Genomic DNA, 25,805 nt, shown 5'->3' with positions numbered 1-25,805 from the left:
CCATACTGGGGAAACTAACAGCAGATTAGGCTTTTAATATCACCTTTTCTCATTTAACACCCTTTTATATACCTCCTCCTATAATACCATTCTTGTAGTGCTACAAAACAGCAGTTATTTCTGTCTTAATGCTCTCTATCTGAAAAATAATCTTTCAAAAATCCATATTTCCATAGATAGTAAGCTCTTGTGAGCAGAGCCCCTTGCTCCTCTTGTATAAGTTGTTCATTAGTTTGTACCTCTTTTGTTTGTTATTCATTTTGTGTGTATATGTTCCCTCTGTGTTGTTAAGTTGTTAAATAGAGGGTATTCTTAATAATAACTCAAGTGTGAGTGTGTCATTGTTCTATCCCCTGTAGTGTCACTGCTACTGTTTTTTTCATCACTAGATGTGTACATACCTCCTCTTTTCATCCACGTTGGTTAGACATCCAACTTACACCCAGTTTGAGACTAATTTCTTCCAAACATGGCAGCACCTCAGCCTTATCAAACCATCCACAAAGAACCTTCACCCCCCCTTTAGATTCAAACTAGCACAGAACAGCTTGATGTAATCATATGTAGAGAATGTGAATCCACAACCCCAAACAAGCATACGTCTAAGGTATTAACCATTCAATAGAAACTTTCCAATGAGTTCCCAAGTAATAAAATATCCAGTAGACAAATAATATAAATATTACAACAAGTTAAGGAGAGATACAACACTGGACTATATGAAGAAAACTAAAGGTCCTCTTACACGGCAAGATACAGGGCCATGCAGGGACACAAGCAAGCTCCAATCAGCGAGATCTGCATTTTCCTGCTCCTCGTCTGATCACTGACATTTTTCGACAGGCCGATTATCAGTCCAAGGAGCTTTTCAAGCATTGCTTCCTGCTAATAATTGGCCTCTGTAAAAGGGCTGTAATAAAGCATGTATAGTAGGAACACAGTTAGTGCTTCCAAGTTTATTTTATAATAATAATATGTATTTCTATAGCGCCAACAGATTCTGCAGCGCTTTTTTTTTTCTTAAGACAGTGAAGAGGCTACAATTACATATGATAAAATTAAATCATTAAAATAAATAAAAATACATCATAAATTTGAAACCTGCTCGCGAAAGCGTACAGACTACAAACTGGGGGTGACACGAGGCACAAGTGCTTTATTTTCCACTGGTCCAGTCATTGTACATAGGAGCTGGATGAGCCAGTTTCACACCAATGTCTTGTTACAGGTAAAACATATAAAGTGCATGGAATCGTCGAAGATATAGTAGAAAGTGAGGAGACAACAGAAGGGGGAATAAGATTAGGGAAGGTTATAAGCAAGCCTGAAGAGATGAGTCTTTAGGGCATGCTTGAAACGGTGAGTGTTAGGTATGAGTCTGAGGTCTTTGGGTATGGCATTCCAGAGAACTGGTGCAGCACGAAAGAAGTTTTGGAGACGGAAGTGTGAGGTACTGATTATGGAAGATGTTAGGGTTAGATCATTAGCAAAATGTAGAGCATGGGAAGGATGGTAGGTGGAGATGAGGGAGGAGATGTATGGAGGGGCAGAGTTGTGGAGAGCTTTATGGGTAAGGGTGAGGAGTTTAAACTGAATTCTGGATTTAATTGGTAACCAGTGAAGTGACTTGCACAGGGGGAGTGTAACAGCTGGAGAAAAGGTTAGCCTGGCTGCTGTGTTCATGATAGACTGGAGAGGGGAGAGCTTAGAGAAAGGTAGACCGATTAGTAGGGAGTTACAATAGTCAAGACAGGAATAGATCAGGGCAACAGTAAGGCTACTATTACACAAAGCGATTTTTAACGATTGACGATAAACGATCACAAACGAGATTGTTTATTGTTAACCTGAAATCGCTCACCATATTACACAGAACTATAGTCGTTAGTTACATCTGATCCCAGTAAAACAATAAACAATGTGCAATTACACTGAACGATTAGTGAAAAAATGTGGAACTTGAGCGAACGAATATGGAATTACAGTGAACCATTAGCGAACGATTATCGATAATTTTAGGTTCATATCTAAATCAATGATCAACGACACACAAACAATTTTTCGGTCGTCGTAAATTTGAACAATATAGCGATTTTTTGCATGATAATCATCCCGTGTAATAGGGCCCTATGAGTCTGAACTGTGTCAGTGGTGAGAAATTTTTTGAGATGTATGTGACAGGAGCGTGCAAGAGCTTGGATATAAGGAGTGAAGGATAGATCTGAGTCTAGTATATCCCCCAGACATCTAACTTGATGCACAGGAGTTATGCTAGTGCCACAGACTGATAGTAAGATGTCATGTTTATCCATGGCAACTGTAACAGATAATTTAAGGAGATAAAACCAATGGATTTTTCACTACTATACAATGAAATAACATGACTGCAATATGACAGAAGCAAAAATCCCAATCTGATGGGTTTTGTGTTACAAATTATGCACAACTTTGCCAGTGCGGTAAGTTGCTGGGTATCCCTAGCCCTAGACTGCACAGAAACTCTGTAGAAACAAATGAGAGGAAATGACATACACTGGATGTGTTTTGTGCTTTGGGGTTACAGGAAAGCGTCTTTACTAAGACAGGCTAACAGCTTAATTGTTGCCTTTCAGCTTGCGGAGCAGGCGTCTCAGTTAAAAAGCCTTTAATCTGCACGTGCAACATTATCCCATTAGCTCGTATGTAGTGAAAAGGATCCTGATGGGGAAGGTGGGAGAAGTCATACTGAGCAGTGATGGGTGGGTGGGTGGTGGCTGTGCTTCATGTTACCCTACTTTGTGCAAATTAATTTTTTACATTATTTCAATACTTTTTGATGGGGCAGTTATATAAAGGGATTAGATTAGATATTGGATGCAGGGTAAAATGTGAAAGGCCTAGTTACCATGGCAGGCTTCCTCTACTGTCACTTGTACCATGTCCTATTATATACTATTATTGGGTGACATTGTACCCTCTATGTTACTGCCTAGGGCAGCACCTTGCAGGGGGGCAGCGCCAGAAAGCAGGGGAAGGAAAAAACATTTTTTTTTTTGTTTTTATTTTTTTAGTCTCCCACCTCCTGTTCAGACTTGCCAGTAAATCTGGTGTCTTTTCCAGGGGGGGGTGGGGGTATGGGTGTATTGGTCAGGTCTGGCAAGGCCAATTGATGCGTGAGGATGGGGCATCTTCAGGTTTAGTGCCTAGGGCAGCAGCAGTTGTTAATACGACCCTGGTTACACCCCAATTAGTCATTGAAGACAGTATACGTTATACCTATCCCACCTCCCATCCTCATATGCAGGAATAGATCTGTCAGTAAGTATGTGCTTATGTGACCCCTAATGCCTTTGCTGAATGGCTGACAGGGCTTAGAAGGTGGAGGGACATGTGTGGCAGGCCGTTTTTTCTGTACTTTGCTTGAAAGGCTGTTTGCGCCCTCTCATTCATGGTTACTTAGATTACTTGTGGGGCTTCAACTTAAGGACCATCATGGGCAACTGTTTTTTTTTTTTTTATGGAAAATTGTCTGTATGGAAAAGTAATAACTGCTGTCACTTCCCTTCCTTCACATGGTATTTAAAGTAGTGTATTCATCCTTTTTCTAGTAAGTTCTTTTTACACTACTGGTATCCTGGTGAGTGTCTCCTATTTAATGCAGAGAATAATATAAAGGAAATAATGGCAGGGAGCGGAAGATATAAAAATGGTAAGTGGATGAACCAGTTATCAATATGTCTGTAGTGTATAGTAATGATGTATATAGGGGGAAGGGATAGGACTGAATTACAGCAGCTGATTCTTCAGGCACTGGTTCTGTCAGGTGCCCTTCCCATTACTCTTATTAATTATGCAGATCTCCCCCAGTCACTGCAGTTAATAAGGATGTGGTTGATTATGGGCCGAGAGCAGCTGCATATTCGGAGTCAGGAGGTTGCTGAACGTCCATCCTTACAGCATTGTCATTAATCGACATTTCGTCCACAGGAATTTTGAGGCAGGTGGTCACTGTAGGTGGAGAACCGAGTGTGAAATGATAGGTTGCAATGGCATAAGGCGTGTGGCACTGCTCAGATGATTTCTGGAGCTTGCGTAGGTTTCCTTCCCAGCGATGCCAGATTTCTCAGTCTGCAGGAGAAGGCCGGCTGTCTGCAGCGGACATTAATAATTCAAACACAATTTGCACTCTGGTGGAAGCGCGCTATGGCTAATACACTCCACAGAGGTCTCCAGAGATTTCTGTACAGGAAATAAGTGTAGATTCCACGTAACTACATTGTCTGCAGCAGTATTGAGGAGGTTGTAAAGGCTGTAGAACTGCAAGTCCCAGCATGGCTTACCAGTAACAGCATGCAACTAACAGCATATCTCATAAGGGTGTGCTAGGGCTTCTGTGTTCATAGGTTAGTCCCCTGCAGTATAATGCATTGTTAAAATAGTACCCCTATTTTATATTATTAACAGATGTAACTAAGAAACAAAATATAATAACCTGACAAAAGGGGATAGATACCTCAAGGCATTAAAAGGGGTTTCTAGTTTCATATATTGGTGGCACATTGCTAGGATATGTAATCATTTTATTATCAGTGTTGATCCAGCCTCTTGGACCCCCACTGCCCATAAATAAAGGGGCCGCACCACCCAGGAAGAGCCCCAGAACTGCAAATTTCTTAGGCAAACCTCCAAAAACCTGTCGCCAAGTGGGGCTGTTCATAAGACAGCCCCTAAACATGTTAAGATATGAAAAGCTAGCCCCCTCCACAATCTTTGTCCTCATCTTGCTGACTGCTATAAACACCATGCTGTATCCCCTTCATACATTTACAATCTTGTATTGCTCTTAATATCTAAATGATGAAATTATTTCTTCAATTATCTAATTAAGAGAAAACAATTCCACTCGTCTTGTCCACTGTAATCTCACCTATTGATTAACCGTGCCTCTTAGCCATGAAAAACAGCTGAATCTGCACCATTTCTTTTTAATCAGTTTGTCAAAGTGACTACAGCAGTAAACACGTGCAATTTCCCCCACTACATTCACCACCTTGTCACTGAAAAAAAAATGTACTCTGTTATTCAAGTTTAGCATAACATTCCCTTTTCAGCTGATTTATTAATTTATAATTTTGCACCATCTCACGCCACCCCGGACCAAACTTTGCAATATTACATTCACCCCCCATTAGGCTGGAGAGGCTTCAAAGGTGCCAATTGGATGGGGTGCAAAGCCTCACCCACGGTTAAAAAAAAGTAAGGTAGTCAAACAAAATTAACAAAAAAAAACATTGAAAGTTGTGTTAGAAAGAGATGAGGAAATTTACATACAAACTCTTCCAAGAAATTTACCTATGCATAGGACTAGGGCAGGGGTAGGGAACCTTGGCTCTCCAGCTGTTGCAAAACTACAAATTCCATCATGCCTGGACAGCCAAAGCTAAAGCTTTGACTGTCCAGGCATGATGGGAGTTGTAGTTTTGCAACAGCTGCAGAGCCAAGGTTCCCTACCCCTGGACTAGGGTATATCATGTGGACAAAAGCATAGGGAAGGGTTAAACTATGAAATGTCCAACCATGATGATCAAATATGATAATGAAATGTATAACTATCAATGGAACTGATCCTAGAAACAATTCACATCCTTTGTGTATCAGGAAGGATTTTTTGTTATAAATTTAGCTACTGTCATCCAGGGAGTTTTTGCTTCCACTGAAACCACTGATGTTGAACTTGATGGACGTAACTCTGTACCTTTATTATATGACAATGTGGTCATGTTATGCAAATGAGCATATGAGCAGAATAATAAATATACAACAGGGAGCCCGCATAAAGGAGATTACATTTCAAGAATATATATCATATTCCAGCATTGTCTATATATAGGACCTGGTGGCCATTTGTTCTGGAATTGTCATGCTTTTCTGCGTAATCAATTATGTTTAAAGCGACATTAAATAAAAATTTTCTGGATGCTGATTTCTACTGTGTTTTGCACGTCTTAGGAATAAATGGATTGTATAATACACTACGGGTTGGATTCATGTTCCACTGATATCACACTGAATGGTTTCTGATTGATGAACAAACTAGTCCCAGACTCACCTTTTTTAAAGTTGTTAATTGTATTAAGCCATTGCATGTGTCTCTAGGTAAAGCTGGGTGACATCCAGCATGGCTACCATTAGCGCTTTTGTATGGTTGCATTCACACATTCCATGCACATTCCATCCATATATGCAGAAAATGTTATATGGACCAGACTTTGGAACTCCAGACACCATCATTTCTTATTGAGCTCTGAAGTCAGGTCCGTAACACATTGCAGTAATTATGGAACATGTGAATGCCCACTGTGGCCATTGTCTCCCAGTTCTCATAGAATCTTAGATGGCAAATCTGATTAAAAAGTAGCCCAAAGAGACTATTATCATGTGAGTGAACATTCCTATGAATGCATGTTCCCAATAATCGGCCTGTGTAAAAGGGACAGATCAGCTGATGAATAAGAAAACACTTGTTCATTGGCTGATGACATTTTTTTTTATAAAACTCTTGTTGGTCCCACAAAGCCCTGTATAAACAGGGAAAGTGCTGCTGACAGTGATGTGGTTAAGGGCTTTCCAGAACGATCCAGCGATCAATTGTTTAGCCCAGTCGCATGAATTATTGACCTTTGTGAAGGCTCAGTAATAGAGATGAACAAATTTACATAAAGTTTTCCAGGACAGGATCCATCTTTTCCCAGCACCTGGGAAGGAGCGGCAGGGAGCGGAGCAGACTTCAAAGCCTGTAGCCTGATGAGCAGAATGTATATAGGAACTAAGCTACTGCTTTATTCTCTACTCAATAAGCAAGTGGCGATCACTGAGTTCAACGCTTGTTTTTTGAAGCCTGTCGACACCTCTATACAAATTTTTTTTTTATTGGTCGTATTTTGGCCATATTTTTGATCAGCCTTTATTTTGAAGCAAAAAATAGGCTATTTGGATAATACGGCCGTATTTTTGTCTCCAAATGATGGCCTTTCAAAAATATAGCCAAAATAAGGCCAAAAAAAGACGCTGGGTTTAAATATAATATTTTAGTTATAGTATTTTAAGCCAAAACTAGTGGAACTAGCACAGAGAAAAAGTACATATGTGTACCCTTTTCTGGTTTTGGATAAAAATACTGCGCAAGGCTATGTTCCCACACAGTATTTTTGCTTAGTATTTTGGTCAGTATTTTGCAACCAAAATCAGGAGTCCATTGAAAACACAGAAAGACTATGTTCACACCCTTTTGAAACTAAGTGGATGCCCATCATTTAATGGCAAATAACGTCAGTTGTTTTAAAATAACAGCAATTATTTGCCATTAAATGAAAGCCATACACTCAATTTCAACATTGTGTAAACATAGCCTTTCTGTATTTTCAATCCAAAATACTAAGCAAAAATACTGCGTCGGAACATAGCCCAAAAATGATGATCAAATACTGACTAAAATACTTCCTGTGAACCCGCCCTTACAAGAGTAAGTGATGTACAGTATGTGTATGTACCTAGGCAGATTTGCCATTTAGGACTTCAGACAGTTTGGTAACTTCTGGAGGAGCTGTAATGGTGGCCATATTGCTTTCTCTAACCATCTCTAAGAACAGATACAACAGACTTAAAGGGGTTTGCGAAACTATTTTTCTTTCAAATCAACTGGTGTCAGAAAGTTATATAGATTTGTAATTTACGTCTATTAAAAAATCTCAACTCTTCCCATACTTATTAGCTCCTGTATGTCATGCAGGAAATATTGTTTTATGTTTAGTCTGACACAGTGCTCTCTGCTGACATCTCTGGCCGAGACAGGAACTGTCTAGAGCAGGATAGGTATTCTATGGGGATTCATAGAAAACCGAGACAAAGTTCCTGTCTTGGCAAGAGATGTCAGCAGAGAGCACTGTGTCAGACTGAAAATAAAACAACATTTCCTGCAGGACATATAGGAGCAAATAAGTATGGGAAGACTTGAGATTTTTTAAAAGAAGTAAATTACAAATCTATATAACTTTCTGATATCAGTTGATTTGAAAGAAAAAGATTTTCGCTGGATAACCCCTTTAAAAAAACATACTGGCTCACCAGTTTGAGGAAGTACAAGTACCTGCACGCTTTGACAGAATGTGATATAGTTTAATGGCAGCCAAATAGCCACAAATACTACACTCTGCTTGATTCCATGAATACTGTGCATGCTCTGGGCCACAAGGGAGAGTTACTCCATTTTACCTATTTTTTTTCTTCTATTTATCTGGTCAGGACGTCACATTCCAGGGCGAAGGCTGACGCAGCTGCAGCAGCGGCTCTCAAGGCGCAGGAGGAAGCTCAGATTGCCAGAATTGCTGCCAAAGAGTTCTCTCCATCCTTCCAGCAGCGGGAAAATGGTCAGTGCCCACCAGAGCCCACACCCCTGTAGCTCAGACACAGCTGGATCTCGGATTAGTCATTTGCCTTTAGGATTTTTGCTGCTCGTTCACTGTACACAGCAAATGTTCTAAACAGCTGCATTCAGTATAAGGTGTATTATGTACACAGCTCCATGTACTCCATGTACAGAACCTGTTGGTAGTAATCTCTACAGTGTTGTCTATGTGTCATATAACAATCTGAACCATTTTACTATGTATATAGTAATCAATTACATATTAAGGCCATGTTCACACAACGTATCTTTTGCATAAATCATGGCCGTTGTTGCAATTTGCAACAACAGCCATGATTTATACAGAAGATATGTTGTATTGGAATGAATGGAATCTCGGCTGGAGTATATACACATAGTATATGCTCCGGCTGGGATTCCAACTGGTCGCATGGAAAACTGACATGGCAGTTCACACAATGGAGCTTGCTGCTCCGGCCACACTCTCCATTGTGTGCAACGGTGAACTGGGATGCGGGCGCACACAGGTGCGCCCCCATCCGAATTCAAAAGAAATGAAGATCATCCGCCCGATACTGGATGATCTTCTCTGACACAGGCCGTTCTGTGACCAGCCGGGGCACAGAACGACCAGTGTTATACGCTATGTGAACATGGCCTAAGGCTATATTTACACACAGTATTTCAATCAATATTTGTTCAGCATTTTTTTTTCCAAAATCAGGAGTGGGGTGAGTTTTTCTCAATCAAAAATCCATTCTTGATTTTGGCTACAAATACTAACAAAAACATTGGTAAAAAATACTATGTGTGAACATAGCCATACAGTTATAATACATACAATAAATATATTTCTTAAGTTATTCTTGCCAATTGTGCAAAATTTTCAAATCTTATTGATAAGATTATTGATTATTGATAATATGATTTTCCTGTCAACACATAGGCTGCTCACTCAGAGCCAATGTGAACAATGTGCAAAGTGTGCACCACCACATGAACTGTTCATATTAACTCTCATGTCATGTTACTGAGGTCATGTGATAGCTCAGAATTAATATGCTGACGGTAAGTAGTGTGATTAGAGTTCTGCCTCTGTAGACCAGGTTAGCATATTACTATTGATTCATAGGCTACTTGCTAGTTAATTAATAACAGTCAATATTCAGACATTATTGTCACTTATTTCATGATTACTCAGAGACAGTGGGCCACATTTACTAACAATGCATCAACTTTAGGCCATTATGCTGTTATGACTTTTTTTTGCGCCAAATTCATTAATGTATGAAAATGTGGAAGCTTTTTCACAGGACAAAACTAAAACCGACCATCCCGCCACACTAGTGACCGTTTTTTAAAATAGAAAACCCATCAAAAAAATGATGGTTTGCTTAGTAAATCTATTGGTTGTGGCAGGTTTTAAAGGACTTACCCATTACATGCCAACCTGGACAGAAATGATGGGTTTATCAGGTTTTGGACAAATTGTGTCACGCACCTTTAGTAAATGTGTCAGTACACTGAAAATGGATAAAAACCTCACAATTTGCTGCTGGGAACACCTTAGATTTTGTGTCAACATAAAAAAGTTCCAAATAGGAATTACAGTAATACATTATTTATTACATTGTAATATTACAATAATGATCATTATTTACCATGCAAATAATGAAAGGATCAATACCTTTCATTATTATTATATTCAGCATGCTGACCTTTCTTACTCAATTTATTGAAAAGCTGCCATGATCCTTAAGAGACCTGACCTCTGATACTAGTAGCTACGGTCATGGCTGTATAGGCAGTTACATAGTATATAGAAAGACGTCAACTTTAACCAAGGGATCTATACGCCAGTCTAAACTAAAGTCCTGTCCTTGTCACTCATGCCAATTTTATTGAGAGGGACATCCAGCGTATCTCGGGATGCTGTGTGGCAGCCGCAGTGATCTATACCAGCTCCGAAACCTATATGGCATGAAAAGGACTGGCCCAGTAAAAGGATTTATCAGTCAAAATACCAGGACTTACATTGATCTGAACAGAGGTCTTGTGAATGGAGCAGAAGTTCACTTGTGTGACCACTGCTCTGTTCACTGTTGTGACCCTGATAGAAATAGTAGTCAGCTATTGCTGTCAGACCCATGTCAGTGAATGAAGCAGAGGTCATGCAAGCAAAGTATCATTGTTTGTTTTTGTGTGGATTTTTAGCATATTTTGGATATAAATCTTTGTGTAGCTTTTGAAGCGCTCATTGATTTCAATGGGAATGAACCACACAAAAACACACCCAAAAGTAGAGTTTTTTTCAGTGCTACCTCGCTGTTCACAAAGCTGCACACAGATATGCAGTATGTAGATTGTCAAGCTGATTCCCAGTGAAATTGATGGGGTGGTTTGCAGATGGAATTATTGTGGATTTAGACACAGAATATTTTATCCTAGAATCCTGTATCAAAATTCTCCATATGAACGGAGCTCCCTAATAGTGTTCCTGATGTAGTCTATTCCACAGATTCCCAGCTCTTATAGTTAAGATGTCTTGTAGTCACTGAAGAAGGAACCCTTTTATTCTACGGGCTATTATTTATAGCTGCTGGCACACATGTAGGACACTACAGATACAGAGGCTCAGCAGTCAGAATCACACATTAAAGACTCTGACACAGCAGACAGTATTGCATGTGATGGAATTGGCTACAGTAGCTTATATCTGTGAAAAACAAATATAGATTAGGGCTTTTACTGGCAGCAGATATTTATATAGGTATATTTTTTTCTGGCTTAGAAATGAAACTATGAGATGACATTTATAGAAAGCGGTTTGTGACGTGAATTTTGCGGCTCCTGTACTGGTCCTAATTGCTTGCGCTATAGCAGCTGTGAGGCGGAATTTGTGCTAAAATCCCTCTGAGATTTTTGAATGACCTGCCTGCCTCCTATTTCTCCCGTGTGCTGCCAGCTCAGTGTCTGAGAGAAGACGCTGTGTAAGGCTGAGGTAATCCTGATCCTGAAAATATGGGGGGAAGGGGCAGGCTCGCGAGCAATTAGCTAGCGTGTCCCTAGAGTCAGGCTCTTACCACAAGAGCAGAATCCTGCTGCTGCCAGTCTCATGACCAGCTCTGTGCACCTTCAATGCAGACACTATGCTTTTGCTATTAGATACAGTTACCCTCTCACATGCCGTCGCCTTCACAATAATAAATCCCAGTGGACCACCGCGGCATGACATGCACAGCTCACTTCCAAACCAATCTAGTATACTGTTATAAACACCTGCTTAATAATACATAGGTCCCCCTTGTGCCACCAAAATGGCTTAAACCCATTGAGGCATTAGCTCTGCAATATCTCTAAAGGTGCCTTATGGTATCTGGTACCTAGACATTAGCAGCAGGTATTTAAAGGGGTTTTCTACAGGTGCTTGGGTATTGCAGCTACAGCTCGTATTTACTTCAATAGGAGCTAAGGCTGCAAGACCCCGACATAGCCACTGCACTAAGTACAGAGCCAGCTGTTTCTGGCTCTGTTCTCTATGTAGTGCAACTGCCAAACAGCTGATCACAGGGTTGTCAATTGTCAGCACCTTGCCAATCAACTATTAATAGCTTACCCTGTGGATAAACCAATCATCAGCTGATCGTTGTCTTTCATCATGTTTAAAAATTGGCCACTTTCTTACTTTCCCTTTTTTACTTTGATCAGCTGTTGGTTGTGCATCGTTATTTGCGCAACCGACAGCTGATGAAAGTGAAATAAGGGTAAGTAATAAAGTAAGGGAAAGTAAAATAATAAAAATTATACTTACCTGTCCACACTCCCAGGTTTCCTTCTGGCTTTTCCCCACAGGCCACAGTTGCCACTGAAGCTGCTCAGCCAAACACTGGCCGCAGCGCTGTCCCTCCCGTCTCAGCCAGTGATTGGCTGAGTGGCCTGTCACTTCAAAAATGTCTACAAAAGTGCCAGTGGCGGTGAGCAGGAAACAATTAGAACAGGCAGGAGGACACCGAGGTAAGTATAATGTTAATTATTTTACACTTATAGAGTTTCATTAGCTGTATGGACAGCCCTTGCTGCAAATAATCAAGCTGTGTAATATGCTTAGTAAGTGAGCACCAATTTAGCAGATAAGTGTTTGCTTACGAAGTACAACTGGCCTTTCAATACAGCCCTAAGTTAGCAACTTGAACTCTTTGTCATGTTTCTGAACAGTTTTCACAGTTTGTTAGGGCGCATTATCCTGTGAAAGAGGCCAGTGTTATAGTTATAGGGAATACCAGTACCGTGAAGGGGTGTACTTGGTCTGCAAAAATGTTTAGGTAGGTGGAACATGTGACAGTAGCAAGAACACTAGAACCCATATTTTCCCTGCATAACAAAGTCAAGAGCATCAAACTGCCTTGTTCATCTTGCCTTCTTCCTATATTGAATTCTCTGCAGTTGTGCTATAGTTGTTCTGAGGAATTGGACCAGACAGGTTAGTCTTATTCTGTTTCCGGTACACTAGGTATCCTTCTTTGGACCACTTTTGGGAGGTATTAACTCCTGTAAAAGGAAAAAACACAAGACCTGCCATTTTTAGATGCACTGAATGATTGAATAAACTTTATCGTTTCCACCTGCGACATAAAATTTATTAACCATATCGTCTCTCTGCTCCCCCCAGCCTGTCCGCTCTGCTCCTTGTCCACCTCCGCTGCCTCTCTGCTTCCCGTTCCACTCGTTTTTCCTGCTACGCGCCCCCTGTCCGCTCCGCTCACTGTCCGCCCCGACACCGTATGCCTGCAGGGAGGTGTGCCGCTCTGCTCCCTGTCCACCTCCGGTCCCGTCCGCCCGCCCTGCAACACATATCTTGCTCCCCTGGCCCATCCGCTCTGCTCCCCATCCGCCCCCGACGCCGTATGCCTGCCGGGAGGTGTGTTGCTCTGCTCCCCATTCGGTCCTATCCGCCCCACCGCCATATGCCTGCCAGGAGGCGTGCGGCTCTACTCCGCTGTTGGCCCTGCCGCCATATGCCTGCTGGGTAGGTGTGCCGATCTGCTCCCCCGTCCACCTCCGCGACAAAACATAGAGCCGGGCGACTCCTCGATGGTTCATTACATCATTTCCCTGAATTTGCATTTGATCTGCATTTGATCAAATCCCTAAGGAAATAATGCAACCGCGTATTCATTCCATCATTTCCTGGGATTTGATCAAATCCCTAGTGATTTGATAAAATCCCTGGATGCACCTGGTATTGTACTTGACCTCATGTCCATCAGTGCTATAGTGTGATGCACACACACACCTGCGGGCCGCATCAGATGCGGCAGGGGGCAGATGCGGCCCGTGGGCCGTAGTCTCCCCATCCTGCATTAGGGGATACTTAGAAGATAAGCTTAGGTTGAGAAACACTGCCCTAGATGACCATGATTGGCCATGAAGAACTATTAGAGATACAGGTGGCTGTTCAGCATAAGGCAAGAATTTAGATATTTTTTTAAATTCAGTCAATTTGTTGCATGTTGTATGAATATTTCTTATATATTAAAACTAACAGCAAAGCCACAAAAAACTGTGGGGAGAGTAGTAACTGCTAGAAGTGCACAGCTTGTCTGTGACTGTAATTGCACCAAGTGAATGTTCATAATTTTATGAGCGATAGTGTCAGTGAGAGGATAGTGTAACAGAGAGGCCTGGAATCTCATGATTTCATTTAGTTGGGTGGAAGAGCTCTTGATAATAGATTTACTTATCTAAGTACAATACCCTATAAAAATTAACTAAAAACACCCCAAAGTTAGGAGAAGAATTATTGTGTCTTCTAGTTTTATCTGAATGGCTGGGAATGGCTGGGAGTCCGTGCTTTTGTGGCAAATGATTTAACGGCCCTCTCATAGGGACTTTACTCAGGGAAATTACTCCCTCTAGTTTAGGATTATAAGGACATCTATAAAGAGGCATAGGCAGATCTAAAAAGGACAAGACCTTAGAAGCTAATTGTCATTGCTCTAGCTAGTTGGTTGTTGTTGTTGTTTTTTTTTTTTTTCAAAAACTTTTTATTAGTGTACAAAACAATACAACACTTGGTTCCTACAAATATACAATGTCAAATCTGAGTAGAATTGCGTCCGTGAGACAGGTCAAATTCTTTTCAGGAAAACTGCATTACTGTTTTAACAAGGCTGTTCATCAGAGTGAAGCATGTATACCTTGTTACACATATCCCTATCCAAGCATTTGTAGCAAAGGATTTAGAGATATTGAACCAGTGTTGTATAAAGAAAAACATAAAATCAACTATGTCCAACCCTTTACCCCAACTTTAGCCTCCCCTCCCCCCTCTCTTCTCTAGTTGGTTGTCTTAAGTAATCCTGCTATTTGTAACTTTAATTTTGAATTTTTTTGTGTTTAGGGCTAAAGTGCCAGAGGCCAAAACATCAGAACTCATGTGATGACATTGAAGTCATCTCAACAGAGACACCACCACAGCAGGACAGTCCAGAACTGTACAGAAAAGGGACTACACCATCAGATGTAACACCAGATGACAGCCCTATGAGAAGCCCACTCTGCAGCCCACCATCAACCCCGCCTCCACAACAGCCAGCACCCAAGCCTAGAAATAAGAGCGCCCACTTCTCTCGACAGTTGTCTGTGGACGAGGATCGGGGAGTGGACATTCAGATGTTGTTGGAGGGACGGGCTGGGGACTACATTAGACCTAACAACTGGGTTGAGGTTGGTGGGAGTAGAGTAGGGATATCAACAGGAAATCCTTTGGGACCTTGTTCCATCCCTGAAGACCTCATGATGAAGAGCACTGGCCACAAACATGTGGTTTCCAACCACAAGCCAAGAGAACGGTGGGCAGATTCCCCAACCACTGTATCGTGGACTTCCCATAGGACCCACAACCACAGCCCAGGTGGGAACAAGCTTCTGGAGGTAGATGAGGAAAAGCTCAGCAATTATGAGATGGAAATGAAGCCTCTGAAAAGAATGGATTCTTATATGCAAGAGATTCACACCCAAAAAAGACATTACAGCAAAGCAGGGCCCAGGAACCCAACTGAGGCCCACCACCTAGAGGACCGCATGTATGGAGTCCAGAGACTGAGGTCCAAACCTCAGAACAAAGAGAACTTAAGGCCTGCATCTACTGCTGAGCCCACCGTGCAGAAACTGGATACATTGCGGTTTGGGGAGAAAGGAGAATCGCGTCTCCTGAGGCGAGATTTAACTCTTTCCCCTCCACAGAAATCTTTACCTGTTGCACTAGAATCTGACGAGGAGAATACAGCTGAGCTCAAACCCACGGTAAGGTCTGAACCTTGATAAGTTCTTACAACTATGTAATTATTGTGCAGAACATGAATGTCCTAATGGGACCTGCAAAGAGTTGTATTGTTCCTTCTTGCTTGTGTCATGCTGAGGGACATTACTTAGGTTATACTTTAGATGTAATAATGTCCTATTTTTGGAGGTGGGGGTAGTGCACCTCATTCTTAACTGTAGTCATAGATAACAGCATAACAGTCAGGCTCCTGCCACAGCTGCAGTTTAGTCCTATAGATACAGTGGTCATTAGTGATTGCTGCATCCATAAGGTTGCCAGGGGAAGGGGGCTCCCCTGTCACCCATCAGGACCCCAAGCGATGCAATTGCGGTGTCCCTATGGTTGCCTAGCAGCCAGAGGTCAGATCATGACCTCCAGTCTGCTAGGTAAGAAAGAATGTGAGGTCCAGCTAAAAATAAAAAAAAGCTATGGCTTTCAGAATATGGCAACACCAAAAAGTTTTTTTTTTTTTTTTTAATTGTTTTGATATAACTGATTTTATTGTGTAAGGGTACAAACCCACTTGACGTATTTGCTGCGTGAATCAGTCTTAAAAATAAGCAGGCAAAACGCAGGTTTATACAATTGTTCTGCGTTAAAATACGCAATTGCGTATTTTTGAAGTGTGAAGCTTGTTGTTAGCAAAGCATCAGTTGTTAACAACCTGTGCGAAAAACGCATGTAGCTTCACGCTTCAAAAATACGCAATTGCGTATTTTAACGGAGAACAATTGTATAAAGCCAACCTGCGTTTTGCCTGCTTATTTTTAAGACTGATTCACGCAGCAAATTAGTCAAGTGGGTTTGTACCCTAAAGGTAGTAAAACATATTTTAAAAAAAATAACTCGGGTATCGCCATATTTGTACCAACCCACAGAATAAAGATGAATTTTTACCGCACAATGTATGTCATAACAAAAGGTGGAAAAAACGGTGTTTGAATTACTATTATTTTTATCTCTCCTCCCCATAAAATGTTATAAGAGCTGATCAAAATGTTATATGTACCCCTAAAATGATACCAATAAACACCATAACTTCTTTTGCAGAAAACAAGGCCCCAACACAAAATTATGGTTGGCAGAATATGGCGATGCAAAAAAGGATAGATTTTAAGTGATTGGTGGGGGTCTGACTGCTGTGAGTGACCCTGACTGATCGCAAAAAGGGGGCCCCTTAGTAAATGCTATATCAACACTGAACCACAGCTTCAGTCACGCACTATGGGACTGCTCAAGATAGCCACGTGCTATTATCCATACAGACCCTTAGCGTTTCAGTGGAACAGCAGTGCACATACATGACCGGAGGAGGATCCATTGTATTCAAATCATGGGCACACTGCAAATGCAAATTGGCTTAAAACCATTCCACAAAATCTGCACTAAAAATAGTGCCCCTCCCTTTCTGAGCCCTACTGTGTGCCCATACAGCGGTATATGGTTACATATGGGGTACTGCTGTACTCAGAGAAATGGGCTACACATTATGGGGTGCATATTCCCTTGTGTTTCTTGTGCTGCAACTACATATAACTCTAATAAATTCTTTTAAATATCTGTAGGGGCCAGACATGAAATATCTGTGGGGGTCACTGACCCTCTAATTAAATTCTTTGTAGGGTGTAGTCTCCATCCACAGTGGGGTTTTTGGGGGCAGTTGTTATGTTTTGGCATCTGAATTCTTAAGCAAACCCAACATGGTGCACGGAAAACAATCTAAACAACCGAAGGCCCCAAAATCCAGGCCTGTGTGTAAGGCAAGGACCGCACCAGGGTCACACATGGCATATTTCTTAAAACTACAGAATCAGGGGAACTGACTACAGGGGAATAAATATTGAGTTACATTTTTTCTGTTAATGCCTACTGTGTTACAGGAAAAAATTACATTGAATGGAAAATTTACAAACATGTAACTCTTTAAATTTCAGTCTCACTGCTATAATTCCTAAACGGCTAATAAAGTTTGTAAATCCTTTTGTGAATTGTTTGAGGCGTGCAGTTTCTAAGATGAGGTGGCTTTCAACTATACTGGATGCCACTTCAGATATCATCCATCTTGAACAGCCCTATAAGCTTAACTACATTAGTTGAGATGGAAATGCCCCTTTAACGTCTTTTAGGGCAGCCTTCCCTATATATCCCCTTCCTGCGGAGCACCTTGGCACTAGCAGGCCACACACTGTAACTTTAACCGACTATTCATTAATGCGTTTGTAATATCATCAGGATGCTGTGTGCTGGGATCATGGTGCATGCGTTGTATCGAGCCAGCAACCATCACTTTGTCTCATTTGGTTGGCTGCCTGGATCTTGTTGCTAAGCAACACCTTATGCTTCCCCTCACTCAGCAGCATCGCAGTCAGCTGACAAATGCTGAGAGGATGCAGAGCGTAATAACAAGGGGGGGGGGGCAGATAGTCAGCTGCTACTTAACTAATTACACAGGGCTTGTGGGGTCTTTGTGATGATATCTATCTATCTGTCTATCTCCTATCTATCTATCTATCTCCTATCTATCTATCTATCTATCTATCTCCTATCTATCGCCTATCTATCTATCTATCTATCTTTTGCCTATCTATCTATCTATTATCTATCTCCTATCTATCTATCTATCTATCTATCTATCTATCTATCTATCTCCTATCTATCGCCTATCTATCTATCTATCTATCTATCTATCTATCTATCTATCTATTTATCTATCTATCTATCTATTATCTATCTCCTATCTATCGCCTATCTATCTATCTATTATCTATCTCCTATCTATCGCCTATCTATCTATCTATCTTTTGCCTATCTATCTATCCATCTATCTATCTGTCTATCTCCTATCTATCTATCTATCTCCTATCTATCTATCTATCTATCTATCTATCTATCTATCTATCTATCTCCTATCTATCGCCTATCTATCTATCTATCTATCTATCTATCTATCTATCTATCTTTTGCCTATCTATCTATCTATTATCTATCTCCTATCTATCTATCTATCTATCTATCTATCTATCTATCTATCTATCTATCTATCTATCTCCTATCTATCGCCTATCTATCTATCTATCTATCTATCTATCTATCTATCTTTTGCCTATCTATCTCCTATCTATCTATCTATCTATCTATCTATCTATCTATCTATCTATCTCCTATCTATCGCCTATCTATCTATCTATCTATCTATCTATCTTTTGCCTATCTATCTATCTATTATCTATCTCCTATCTATCGCCTATCTATCTATCTATTATCTATCTCCTATCTATCGCCTATCTATCTATCTATCTTTTGCCTATCTATCTATCCATCTATCTATCTGTCTATCTCCTATCTATCTATCTATCTCCTATCTATCTATCTATCTATCTCCTATCTATCTATCTATCTATCTATCTCCTATCTATCGCCTATCTATCTATCTATCTATCTATCTATCTATCTATCTATCTATCTATCTATCTATCTTTTGCCTATCTATCTATTATCTATCTCCTATCTATCTATCTATCTATCTATCTATCTATCTATCTATCTCCTATCTATCGCCTATCTATCTATCTATCTATCTATCTTTTGCCTATCTATCTATCTATCTATTATCTATCTCCTATCTATCGCCTATCTATCTATCTATTATCTATCTCCTATCTATCGCCTATCTATCTATCTATCTATCTATCTATCTATCTTTTGCCTATCTATCTATCTATCTATCTATCTATCTATCTATCTATCTATCTATCCTCTTCCTCCCTGTATCTTTTTATTTTGGAAGTTATTATATGGCTTCATCGTTCCCTAATTGTTATAAGAACAGTGATGTCAGTCATATCACATAACCCCTGATTTATCTGTCATATTTTATGGGGCTGACATCACTGATATTACACTACTACTCTGATAGATGATGATGCTTACTGACGGAGAGCAGAGGAAGGGAGGATAGAATATAAGAACTCTGGTGCAGCAGTATGGAGGCTGACATTGCAGTCACACCCAGGGACCGATGATTGATTGTTCCCAGCATGGCAGTATTATATCAGGGTAAAGTAGACAAGTGATGGTGGACAGTGACAGCTCTGCCTACTATTACTACATACTAATATATGTGCCATGTTAGTCTGGATACACAAGTGGCTTCCCTTTAAATGGGCACTGTCATTTTAAACATCTTCCCTCCATTTAATAAGAAACTTACCGCAGAAAAAAACTAACATTTTTTCCACTAGATGTTTTACTTCCCTGCAGACTGCCATCTGCTGCCTGATGTTAGGGTAATTCAGTCTGTAGCAGCAGAGGCACCAAGACAGAAACCAATAAGTGGGGTAAGGTTTAGATTTTTTCACGCAGGGAGAAAGCCTGGGTGGTGTGTGCATGCAACCTGAGCCAGTATGCTTCCTCCAGAGGGTCCACTCTGTCTGATAGGTAAGTCAAGCTTCCTTCTTATGTTCAATCACCCTTAAAGCTCTGGGCAGCTGTCCCTGCTATAGTCTACACAGAGCTGCATCCTGAATGTAGTCTCCTCTCCCCAATTCCTTTAGCTTATCATAATGTAAACCCCTGTTTGTGTTCCTGTGCTCCTTTCTGATCACAAAGTACATTGCAAACCCAGTGCATCTGTAATACCAACTCCGCCCCCCGCCCCCCCCACACACACACACACTGGGCAACTATAATAATAAACTATGCGTATCCCGCAGCACAGTGTCAGGCTGTTCAGTCTATTGCACTTCTTTAACAGTATGTCACAGCATAGTAGTTAGGAGTAGATGCTGTTCTGTCTCAGAGAAGTTAGAAAAAGAATGTCCAGGTGAGAGTACGTCTGGCAAACCACTCAGTTTTCGTCTTCTCCCTGATTTGGAAAGGATGAGATTTAGCTGTGCACCATGAAAGTGGGTCTCAGATGCCCAATAACCAAAATGAGAGCTGAATAACCTTGTCACCACACTGAAGGGTTAGTGTAAAAAATAATATAGGTTTTTAACATTATTCAGAAAGTACAGCTTCACACGTACCGTATTGCAGTGGATTTTCTGCTGTGGATCCGCAGCAGATTTGACTAAATGAATGAATGAAATCTGCACTGTAAAATCTGCTGCGGATCTGCAGCAGATTTGATGGTGCAGATTTGATGCTGTGTACGTGTACGAATGAAGCTACCCTTAGGGTACGTTCACACTTACCGGATCCGCAGCTGATCCGCAGCAGATTTCTTTTAATTAACTGAACACAGCATCAAATCTGCTGCGGATCTGCTGCAGATCTGCTGCGGATCCTGTAGGTGTGAACGCACCCTGCTGGGTTCACACTATGTATATTTCAGGCTGTATTTGGTCCTCATGTCAGGTCCTCATAGCAACCAAAACCAGGAGTGGATTGAAAACCCAGAAAGGATCTGTTCACACAATGTTGAAATTGAGTGGATGGCCGCCATATAACGGTAAATAACTTCCATTATTTCAATATAACAGCCGTTGTTTTAAAATAACAGCAAATATTTGCCATTAAATGGCGGCCATCCACTCAATTACAACATTATGTGAACATAGCCTTTCTGTGTTTTCAATCCACTCCTTGTTTTGGTTGCTATACAGCCTCAAACATACAGCCTCAAATATACGTAGTGTGAACCCAGCCTAATTATAAAAGAGATTTTCCATGCAATATACATTAATGGCCTATCCATCAGTGTCTGAGTGGCAGGGTGCTTGAGCAACTTCTTGCTCAAACAGTCAATTGGTGGCGGTGCCATATGGTGGCTCCCCACAGATTAGACATTGATGGCATATCCCCTTTAAAGCCCCCCCTCCCCCCCCCAAGCTGGGGAACATGAAAGTGGCACAGTCAGACACTTTAGCCCCATGGACAGTGCAGACACTAAGGATTCCTGGGTTAATAACTGGTGGCTCTTTCATCTCTGGTTTCACTTTTAGTATTTTGCTATATAGGGTTTACATTGGATAATGCCCCCCGTTTTGTAAATTATGACAATACTATAAATCACGAGAGCAGGCTGAGTCACAGAAGTGTTAGATGACTTGTAAGTCTTTATACTTTGTGGTAAGAGGAACATTATTACCAAATGCTGAAGCATTATTACATTGGTCCAGACATGAGATTACATTTGTTAAAGGGATTTCCTGAAATCAGAAAAATAACTGAGGCCAGTGGTCATACGGGTATACAGGGAAATCATTTCTGCAGCACAGTGGACATGCAAGTTAGTGAATAAAAGTGAGATTTAAAGGAACCTGACTTTAATGCTACCATAACCACAAGTCATCAGGGCAGTCCCCAGCAGCTTCTCCCAGCCCCACTGTCTTTGATTGATAGGTATCTCCCCATTTGGATTTATGGAGAGATATATCAGTTAAGGCCACTGGGGACTGCCCCAATGCCCAGAATGAAAGGTATGTCAGGTTCCCTTTAAGGCCTCATGCACACGGCTATAAAATGTCTCCAAGGTCTAAGTTGTAGAGAGTCATTACCAATGCCCATAGATGTGTATGAGGCCCTTTTGTGTGAAGCCAGTCACTGGCTATGCAGAAACTGTTTGCATTGTACATTACTATAGAGGCAGCCATTGAAATCAGGTAGTAGAACTTATATTGGGTGTCATAATAATCGTATATCAGGGATGTATGTTATACACCTGTTGCTTATGTTCTAGTCTTTTTTTTTATCCAGTTCACTTCTGTTTACTCCCTGATATTTATACATACTGCTCTCTATACATTTCTTCCAGTTTAGTCCATCTACAACAGGACATCTCTGTCCTGTATTGACCACCTATGTAATTGCTGCGCTGGGATAAGAGCGGGGAATATGTCAGGGTTTCAGATCATCTTTCATTTTCAGTCGCACCTTGTAAAGATTTCTCCCCGGATGTCGGTATCACTGACAACGTCTGTATTTTGCAGCATTGACCCGTGGCAGGCAAGCACTTATCCTATCCTGCACGCACATACTCATTACCTGCAGGGGGTTCATATCTATTGATCGCTTTACTTTGAAGTTGATAATTTACAGTGTAATAAAGTTGCGTTTTGATCCTTGTTAGTGCTTTTGTCATGGAGGTTACTGACCATTGGTTCATGCCCATCTGCATAGAGTGCACAGATGATGGCTACTTCCCTGATGCCAGTTAGCTTGAATTGGTTCTTGTAAGGTGCCATAGCCTGTGGAGAACCATCAGTTTGGCACTAGTGGGTAAAGATTACACCTTATTAAAGAAAAAAAAATCTATGAGACTAACAACTAATTAGCATTTTATTATTGTATAGGAAAAGCTCACATTGCTTGTTGTCATATCCAACCCCTAGCCTCTTGGGTAAGGCACCCACTGAATACAGGTTACTGTAAATGATTCTGGTGACTCCACATGTAAAAAGAAAGTTCCAGAGGTGGTAACATATTTATCTTTCAGAGTGCAAGTCTCCAATATTATAATGTAGGTGATTCTTATGGAGAAGTTTGTGAGACAGGTGTGACACCAGTATTTACCTGCATTGTGGATTATTTGGAGTTTCTACAATATGAAGTTATGGAGCCAGCTTCTGTACTTCAAAGAAGTGCAGTCACCTTCTCATCCCATAGCATTATTGGTCTCTTAAGCACCGTCATTCAGGTCTGTAGGAGATGGTGGCATCTACTACTGTATATGTCCTTGGTGAAATGGATTAAGTACCCCCCCCCCCCCCCCCCTAATAGTAGGAGACATAGGCCCAGGCTTACTAAGGCTGCTGCACCATCAGTTTGTCCTTAAAATGCACCAGAATGGTGGTGTACAGCAATTAGCACATATTTATTAAGCAAAGTGCATAAAAAAACAGAACTGAGGGAACATTGGTTATTGGGAATTGGTTGTGGCATGGCTGGAAAATGAATAAGATTGAAATTTCAATGCTGTGTGCCACAAATGCGCCACAACTGAAGCACAACATTTTAGCCTACAGTAAGCAAAAAAATTATCTAAACTTAAAATTTCAACTCAACCCAAACTTAGGGTAGGGTCTTTTCGTCCCCAGTACTTGTTTAAAGTGCTTATAGTTTGGTGCTTGTTGAAGGAAACTATTACATGGCTGAAGCATTGGCTGTGCCAGTTACACAGGACAGTATTGACCTGTTCGTTCAATACTATCTTTGTGCCACCTGGATTATTTTTGATTTTTAAACAATATCTTTTTTGTCTTTCAGGGTTCTGCGCCCATCCTGGTCGTCATGGTGATTTTGCTGAACATCGGAGTCGCCATTTTGTTTATCCACTTTTTCATCTGACAGAACTCCTCCAAAGTTTGCAAAAAATAAAAAAAAGAATAAAACAATAAAATGTGTAAACAAAAAAATAAAACAAACTCTAGAACAATGGACGCTGCTTGTGGAGCCCGGAATGGAATGTAGCTCCGTCATCGGCTGATTTTCTGATTGAGCCTCTGCGTTTAATATTCTTTAATTTAATGAGAATTTTGTTTTTGTTTTTTTGTTTTTAATTTTTTCTTCCAAAGGAACAAGAATTCAGTTTCAATCACAGTTTGCCTTCCCCCTCCCCCATGGGTAATGTCTTTTATTTTTTATTTTTTGGAGTAATTTTTTTTTTTTCTTGCTTGTTTGGCATGAGAGAATGCAAAAGATAATGACATTTTATACCCGTCCGTCCCTCCCTGACAGTTGTGTTAATCATGTGTGTGATGGGTTTATAAAGACAAGACTTTTTCCTTATTCCACCCCCTTCAGATGGAAAGAGCCATTTATGGTCAGAGGATCTTCTTACTCTGCCGCCTCTGTCTGGAAATGGTTCTAACTCAGTAGGATTACAAGGATTGTGCCATCCACCTGATTTTCTGATCTTTCTTGGTTTTTCTTTTGGTTGTTACTTTTTACTTTGCAGCCGTCATCATTTTACCGAATGCTGACTTCAGGTCTTAGATCAGTAAACTTTTTGGTCAAATCACTGGCCATTAGGATCCACTGGGAGAATCAATTTGTCTATTTTTGGGAACAGTTGGAAAATAGTTTCTTCCATTGTATTCTACCACCAGTGCATTGGAAATCGGCGGGGAGGAGTTTAGCTCACTCCCATATATAAGTGCAAAGATAGACATTTTATTGGACTGATGGGCATATATAAATTTTCTTATAAATCCAGATCCATTCCAAATATTCAAAGTTTGTCAATGCAAACGTGAATTTAAAGAAAAGGAGGTTTAAAGGAAAACTCCAGTCCAACATTGAACATTGCAGTGGTATTATGTGTTTAGAGGGAATGTGTCATCATAAAAATTTTATCGTTTCAATATTTTTTTCATGTTAAACATATTTTTTTAAGAATTTTTTTTGAAGTTTTTTTCTAATTTTCCATTTCTCTGTCTATATTTAAAAAAAAAATCCTAAAATTTGCAATTTTCATTCTCACGACTGGAGCTAAAACAAAGCTGCGACTTCCTGTTTTGTCTGCTGTGATAAGATGAAGCTGATGTAAGGTGATCTGTGCAGCATTGCAGCGACATGTGACACCAGTAGATAGATAGCATCAGTTTAAAACAACAGCAGCTCCCTGTGGAATGACCTCTTTAAAGATCACAGATAGAGATGAGCGAATTTACAGTATGGCTCGGCAGTCGGCTTATCAGCCAGCTGCCTTTGAACTCTGTGTTGATCCATGCCTCTCCGCTCCTGGTGCCTAGAAAAGCGGGATTCAGTTCTTGGAAACTTCTCCCAGTTTCCCAGGACTCGATCCAGCTTTTCCAGGCACCCATAAATTTGCTCATCCCTAGTCACAAAGTATGCTTAGTAACAAAAACATTGCTCAGAAATGTTTCACATTTATCTCAAGGGGAAAGACTCTATTGTCGTCTATGACCATGAGTCTTGCTGTAAAGCATGTCACTAAAAGCTATTAAAAACAGAAAAAATTCTGTCAGAAAATAGAAATAATATAGAATTACGGTAAATACCAAGTTTTAGTATCTGGTTCTAATTAGCAAAAGAAAAGGTAGGTGATACATTCCCTTTAAGCACTACACTATAAAGGCTGTGCCATTCCTGTAGTCGTTGTTACTGTATAGT

General features: G+C 40.6%; 1 protein-coding gene across 1 annotated transcript in view; it reads left to right on the top strand.

Moving 5' to 3' along the window:
* Positions 1-25,018, top strand: part of LOC138789789 (junctophilin-3-like) — an 84,801-nt gene extending 59,783 nt beyond the window's left edge. Inside the window, exons 3-5 of the mRNA XM_069968599.1 lie at positions 8,281-8,405; positions 14,805-15,709; positions 23,937-25,018. Coding sequence (XP_069824700.1) covers positions 8,281-8,405; positions 14,805-15,709; positions 23,937-24,017 — 1,111 coding nt within the window. The 3' untranslated portion in view covers positions 24,018-25,018. The remainder of the gene's footprint in view (positions 1-8,280; positions 8,406-14,804; positions 15,710-23,936) is intronic.
* Positions 25,019-25,805: the final 787 nt, after the last annotated feature.

This window comes from Dendropsophus ebraccatus, chromosome 4 (assembly GCF_027789765.1).
Source record: "Dendropsophus ebraccatus isolate aDenEbr1 chromosome 4, aDenEbr1.pat, whole genome shotgun sequence".
Taxonomy (NCBI): domain Eukaryota; kingdom Metazoa; phylum Chordata; class Amphibia; order Anura; family Hylidae; genus Dendropsophus; species Dendropsophus ebraccatus.
The sequence above is the reverse complement of the archived record's forward strand: the minus strand, read 5'-3'. Positions and strand labels throughout refer to the sequence as shown.